Raw genomic sequence first — 6,774 nt, forward strand, 5'->3', positions numbered from 1 at the left:
GGCAGCGTGTCCTCACTCGGCCATGAGCTAAAGGAGGGAGGGCAGGATGAGCAAGAGTGCAGGGGCTGGCACCTGCTCCTTGTGACTGCCTGTCTCCAAGAGGCAGTGAGTACTTACAAACATCTTCTTTCATGACTCCTCCATGGATGCCCAGTTCTAACCTCAGTGCCTGGCTCCGATAAAGTGCTGACTCCCATTAGTGAGTCAGGGCAACCTGCCAAAGGTGTGCCCCCAACTCCGTTCGTACAAACCACCACTGAGATGGGCTGCAGAACCTCCCTTCAGGGGTAGCAGAGGCACAAAGTGGTCACCATAGGCAGCTGGTTTAAAGTTGTGCACCCCCTCTGCACAAGGGTAAGTGTGCTCCTGGAGGACTCCTAGAAAACTCTGTTCCCAGGATGGACTTCTTCTTGGAAATTTAGGGTTACTTTCTCTCTGAAGAGCAGATCAAATCCCACTGAAGTTGGTGGAGAAGTTACTGCCAAACCCTTTGAGTGTCTGGAACTGAGAAGGTTGAATCTGGGCACACCAGGTCTAACCTCAACTCTTTTCCACACTAAGCAGAGAGCTGGATTTGGACTGCACGCGGGATGCCGCTGGCACTGTGTGTGCAAAGTGGGTGCACAGATGTCCAAAGAACCCAGACTCAGATGCCTGATTCCCTTTCACGGGTGAACTGGGATTCAGGTTTGCAAGGGTCTCGGTCAGAAGATGCGTGTTGAAGGCAAAGACCAGATCTCCTAGACCATAACCATACCCTACAAAAGAGGGGTGGGAGAGCCCATGGTAACAAAGACCTAAGTCAGCATGTCCCCATGGTGGAATTGGGCACCATCCAGGCTAACCAGGTTGGCTGGGGCAGTTCGGCCACTTTAATCTGTAGCTAATGAACAGAATTTACGAGCAAGGCCAATAGTTTAGACAGCACTGAGACCTGAATTGACCTGTCCCCAGCTGGCTCAGTTATTGGTATGCTCTGGGTATGGGCTTAGCAGAGGCAGTAGAAAGATCAGATCCATCTTGATCTGTCAGTGTCGACATGCCCATAGACTCCTGTGCTTTTTAAAGGACAAAGAAACTCCTCATTATGTCCAGCTGTCTAAGTCCCTCTGCTCATTGCATTTTACCTTAAGCCGCTTTTTCTATGATGCCACAAAAATCAGTTTATACTACATAGGTATATGTGCATGTGTGCATTAGATATGACATTATATATATATATTAAACATATATAAATATCTATTTTTGTATATTATATATATATTAAACAACACATTCTATTCAATCATCCTCATTTCATGTTCTTCCACTGAATCCCATCACTTCTCTCAAAACTGCACAAGTTCTTTAGGACTGAGCTGTCTTTGTTTTGGAGTACTGTATGTATAGCCAATTCTAGTGAAAAGCACTTTACTGGTACCACATTTAGATAGCTGAGGGTTTTTTCTCATTAGCGATACTCCTCAGAATCTTTACAATATGTCCTCAGGCCTTGATGGTGTACCATCACTAAGACCCATAGTTGTGAATAGGCCATCTATGAATTAAGCTAATACGCACAATGAGGATTGTAGCTATTACTGAAAATTAGCACTGTATTAAACACTAACCTTTAGTGTAGATGTATGTATAAATAAATTAAAAAACCAAAACAAAACAAAACGAAGTATTTTGGAGAGTGGGAGAGAGATGTAATCATTTCCATTCCCAATATCTCTTACAATTGCATATATGGGGGAAGAGTAATATTTTAGACTTCTCTCCTCACTCCAAAGGCCAATTTTTGGAGGTTTGCCAACCGGGTTAAACAGTACCCTGTTGTTCTATACAAGTTAGCCAATATATTTTCTGGAGTTGCTTGGTTTTAGTAAAACAGGTGATCATTTCTGGGGTATATTCGTTATCATTCTTGCTTGTCTTACTAAGCAGGATATGCTCAGTATGAAATACTGAACAAGATCATCACCACTGATGTTTGAAGTAAGAATTCTAGTTTGTTAGATGATATTTTCCAATTAGTAACAAACAACAGATAAGTTGTCCTAAGACTTACCAGAATATGCAGCTAAGACGACTTAATTTCCACTATTAACAAAGTCTATGAACATTAACAGGGAAGTGCATAACAAGTAACTTACCGCGTATAAAACCCCTGAATAATACAGTATCAAACTATAAATTTAAATAATAGAGAGTAAACCAAAAAATTCACTATATAAATCACAGGTAAGGACCAAAAAAAAAAAAAAATCTCCAAACCCCAAAGGAATTTCCAGATATGAATTACGGCTTCCATAGCCAGTGAAAGCTTACTGCAATTCTATATATAAACAAAAATCTACAGCAGGTATTTTAACTTGCAATTAGAATAAAGTATCTGCAGATTGCATAAATGTGTTGTTGTGTCACATAATATCAAATTTATTTGCAAAAATTATACAATCTGGAATGCTTTAGTATGAGACACAACAATGTACTTAAACACACAGTAAAAAGAAAATGATAGCAATAATTATATAAAACGTATTTTTGGGATGCATTGAGTTAGCAGTGCTATCTAGATTAAATATGTAAAGTGAAAAGTCGTCATTTTAATAAGCTGCTCATTGATACCCCTTTTTGCCATCAGGACATTTTCTGCACCCTACTTCTGCTGGATCTTTAAAGTCCCAAGGGCAAGTTAAAGCCAATTGCAGCATTCAGAAATAATTTGGTTAAGAACTACACTGTGCGTTTGTTACCACCATGTATTTTTTCTTTTAAAGGAGAAGTGATTTCACAAAGGCAGGTTTCTTTCATTGACACAGTAAAATCCTTGGAGCAGGGACCATATTCTGGGCACTGCTAATCACATTGTTGGCACTCCACAAATAAATAATAACACGTTAATGATAATTTACTTTGCTTAACTCCTACTTATTTGCAGGGCTGTTTTCCTTGGTTTAAATGATGCTCCTTAGGATTTTTCAGATCCTTTTGACCTAAGTCCCCTCTGTCTTTCCTGTTGTCTTTCTTCTCAGTGTTGCTACTCTCCTCAGTCCAAAAGCCTCTTATTTTCGAGGTGTTGCTGTTTTATTTGCACTTACAGCAGAGGTGTTCGATAAAGCTACACTTCTTTCTGCATTTGGTAAATCTGGTGTATCATACTCCCAAGGGCAGACTTCGGCTCGAGAAGCTAAAGGTTGCTGCAAGTAACTACTTGGCTTATGGGAGTCAGATGAAAGCACATTTCCCTCAGAAGAGGCATTTTTTTTCTGTTCTGCCAATTTATTGAGGTTTTCCTTTTCTGCTGCTTTCTGGAGTAGCTCCTCCTGCTCCTCAGCACAGGTATTAGGTGCATACTTATTAACATTCTCACACTTCAGCCCAGGGGACACCTGAGACTTGGAATTTGACTGTTTGTTCTCATTTTCAAAGACCTTCTGCTCTTCTGTCTCCTGAGTGGCTGCCTCCACCTTCTCTGAGCTCTTTTGATTTGGTTGTTGATACCCTTCAGGTGTCTTCATCTTATGATGAGCCTTCCCTTTTGGCTGGGAAGGGTGGTTTTTCTCTGGCTCTGAGGAAGCAATAGACACATGTTTTTGAACTTTAGAGTCAGAAGGCACAGGACCAGGAGTTTGGTCATATATCTCCCAAGGACAAACTTCTCCTATGTTGAAATTGTCCTTGTGCAGAGACTTACCTGGGCCTGTGTCTGGATTTGCAGGTGTTTGGCTAATCCTTTGCTGTTTCATAATACCAGATTTATGGGTTTTCTTTGTCTCCTCAGAGTGGGTAGAGTTCTTCCGGTGGGAATCCTTATGCTCCCCTTTATCAGAGACTGAGTGCTTTTTGCTGACCTCCTTAGCCTTCTGCTGAGATTTATGAGTTTTAGTGCTTTCTTCTAGACTTTGTGTTTTACCTGTTAGTCCCAGAGTCTTTTCCTTGGCACTAGCAATAACACTGAGGGATTTTTGTAACACAGATGTTCTTGGATGCAGAGGCTTCTTATCGGCACTTAAGTTATGTGCACTCACTGATTTGCACACCAAAGGGACAGATTCAGTGGAGACAGCTTCAACTTTTTCTGGAGCATTTTTGGTTAATTTGTTACCATTCAAGGAATCCAAAAGCGAATTCTCAGCATCTGTAACTCCTGTGCTTTCTGTAGTTAAGCTATTTGGTTCTTCTGTTTGATCTCTAACATGATCATAAGTGCTGTGTGACTTTTTTAATGAAAAGACTCTGTTTTTCAACGTCTCTTCTTTTGGCTTTACAGAACTCATGGAATCTTGTGGATTTTTTCTCAGCGTGGCCATGTTTTTCACAGCACTGTGCTCCATCAGGTCCTTCTCATCCCTGGAGCACTGTCTGGTGACAGTCTCAGGGATTTCTGTGATACGTCGCATTATTGAGCGCCCCAAGCCCTTTTTAGAGCACCTTTTTTTCTGGAGATGTGGATTATTAGCAATCATCTTCTTCCTTTTATAGATTTCAAGCTGGGCATATAGTTTCTTCAACTCATCCTGCAAAGCAAAGTGAGTGGCAAAACTAGTACGTGCAGTCAAATAAGCAGCCTGATGAATACTTTACCCATTGCTTTAAAAATGGCATTAAACTTACTTCAACTCTTGAATATGCCATTTCTCTATCAACTTGAATCCCATTTTTTTCAACTTTAAAAATAAGTTCAACTCTCATGCACAAACATGTTACCTTCCACAGCTGTGTGTCATACAGCATGCACAATTCGTATTCATACTGTATGTTTCAGATTTCACAATGCAATGGCATGCGCTTTCCTAATGAAAGGAACTTTCCTAGTTATTCTTTACTCTGGGAACATAAGCTCTTTTACCATGTAAGACAGGAATAAAGTATTTTTTCTGTTAATCATGTTTTTAAAATTTCATGTTAAATAGTTACGTATAGTTATGTATATGTTATATACAAATGATTAATCATACTGACACCAAATCCTGTTTGTGCTTCAAGATAATTCAAAGAGTCTATGTAAACTCATAAACAGCTCTTGCTATGGATGATTCCTCCTCGTTAGCCTCCAGTATGACTTTTACTACAACTAGTTATACAGTTTCTCTTCACACAGTGAATATTTTCCACAAGATTTTACATGATCTGATACCACAACCATTGAGAGTCCTAAGCTGTCCTGTTTCAGCTGATACCCACAAAAAAAGTCAAACAGATGCAATTCAGAGTTTACCCGTAGGAAAAAGTGTTATTCTTGAAAATAAATGCTATTTAAATTAGTTATATATACCCGAATATCTTCAGGATCCAGACTATGTTCACTCCATGCTGAATTGATACTGCTGTTCAGATAGGATCCAGATCGACCCATATCAAGCTCATCTTCATAAGCCTCTGTAGCTATATCATCTCTTGGGTTATTGCTTGAATGTGAAAACTGCAATAAGTATTAATAAAAAAGATGTTGCCATCAGTGCAAAAGTTTACTTCAACATCACTGTAAGAGTTACATTGACAGTTTTTATGGCATGATGATCCTTCTGTGGATTTCACATGATTTTCTGATCTCAAAATACTAGCTATAGGCATCACTGGCATAAGTAGTGTCCTACAGAATATCAGTATTGTATGGAAGGAACTATTATTAATGATGGCTTAACTTGATAAATCTTAGAGATTTGCATAAGGAAAAAAAACCTCCACTTATTTTAACGCTTACTTTAATGTCCTTAAATTGCATTTAAATTAGGCTAGTATGGAAACAGACTTTGAGCCAGTATTTCCAATGAGACTGCTAAAACCATAAGACTGTATTTTATATTCCATACTGTTGAATAATCCTGCAGAAAGCAATTCTCCTATTTTAGCTCTAACCCTGAAAAGAAAGAGATGAGGTGGCAAAAAAGAGGGAAAATAGAAGGAAACAAATAAAAAAGGAGACAAGTTAATCTCTGTCTTCTAAGTTTTAGAAAATGCTTGATCAAGAGTTAGAGAGAGGTTGTCAGCTATTTATTTATTCATATTGATTCACTCATCTGTAGTTACTATTATCCACACAGCCATTTGGCCTCAGAACTTTACAAATGGAACTAAACCTTGTGAATCTTTGAATTCCCTGAATTCTTTGTCGTGCTGGAAGAAAAAGTCTGTGTAGTGTTACACAGATAACAAGCTAAATATGGAACTGCTGATCAGTAGTTATGAGTCAGCTTCAGAAAGGTCAACAAATTTTCTAGGTTAGTCTAGAAAGACATCTGTGAAGATATGTGATAAAACATACGAATAGAAAATAGAAAATAGTAAGATTATTGCTAAAGACCAGAAAAGTAATTTAAAATAAAACAGGGTTATTCAGAACTAAGGCTATATCAATGTGTGCCCTTGTTATGACTGTTTAATGTATGTATATTTGACAGTTATCAGCATACCCTATTCTAGCACAAAGGCAAAAGAGAGGAATAACAAATTCATTAACCTGAGGGTTTTATCAACTCCAACTGCTTGGTGTCCTTCTCCATATGTAGCTTTCACCTTTACTGTTCTCTTTGACTTCTTGATTAATATTATTGCTCATTTCAAAAGCCATTATAATATCATTTGCTTTGCTGGGGTACTGACTAAGCAGAAAGCTCCACTTGAATCCTGTGGACTGGTACTAGAGACAGGTGGAGCTGCCTGCAGTCCTCCTGCCCCTGCTGAGACTGACATATTGTCACTTCGCTCCCAGAGCTTGATAGGAGGTATGCTGCAGTGCTCGGAGCGCCATGCCTTCTTCTTCTCTCTTCTCTTCTTTCTCTTCTC

General features: G+C 39.1%; 1 protein-coding gene across 1 annotated transcript; it reads right to left on the bottom strand.

Annotated features, from left to right (window-relative positions):
* Positions 1-3,050: 3,050 nt before the first annotated feature.
* Positions 3,051-5,513, bottom strand: GPR158 (G protein-coupled receptor 158; the record flags this gene model as incomplete). Its single annotated transcript, XM_010164228.1, has 3 exons — positions 3,051-4,505; positions 5,264-5,418; positions 5,462-5,513. Coding segments are annotated over 3 exons (1,662 nt in total), but the record flags the coding sequence as incomplete, so codon positions are not given.
* Between the last annotated feature and the right edge of the window lie 1,261 nt (positions 5,514-6,774).

This window comes from Antrostomus carolinensis, unplaced genomic scaffold (assembly GCF_000700745.2).
Source record: "Antrostomus carolinensis isolate BGI_N321 unplaced genomic scaffold, ASM70074v2 scaffold36923, whole genome shotgun sequence".
In the NCBI taxonomy this organism is placed as follows: domain Eukaryota; kingdom Metazoa; phylum Chordata; class Aves; order Caprimulgiformes; family Caprimulgidae; genus Antrostomus; species Antrostomus carolinensis.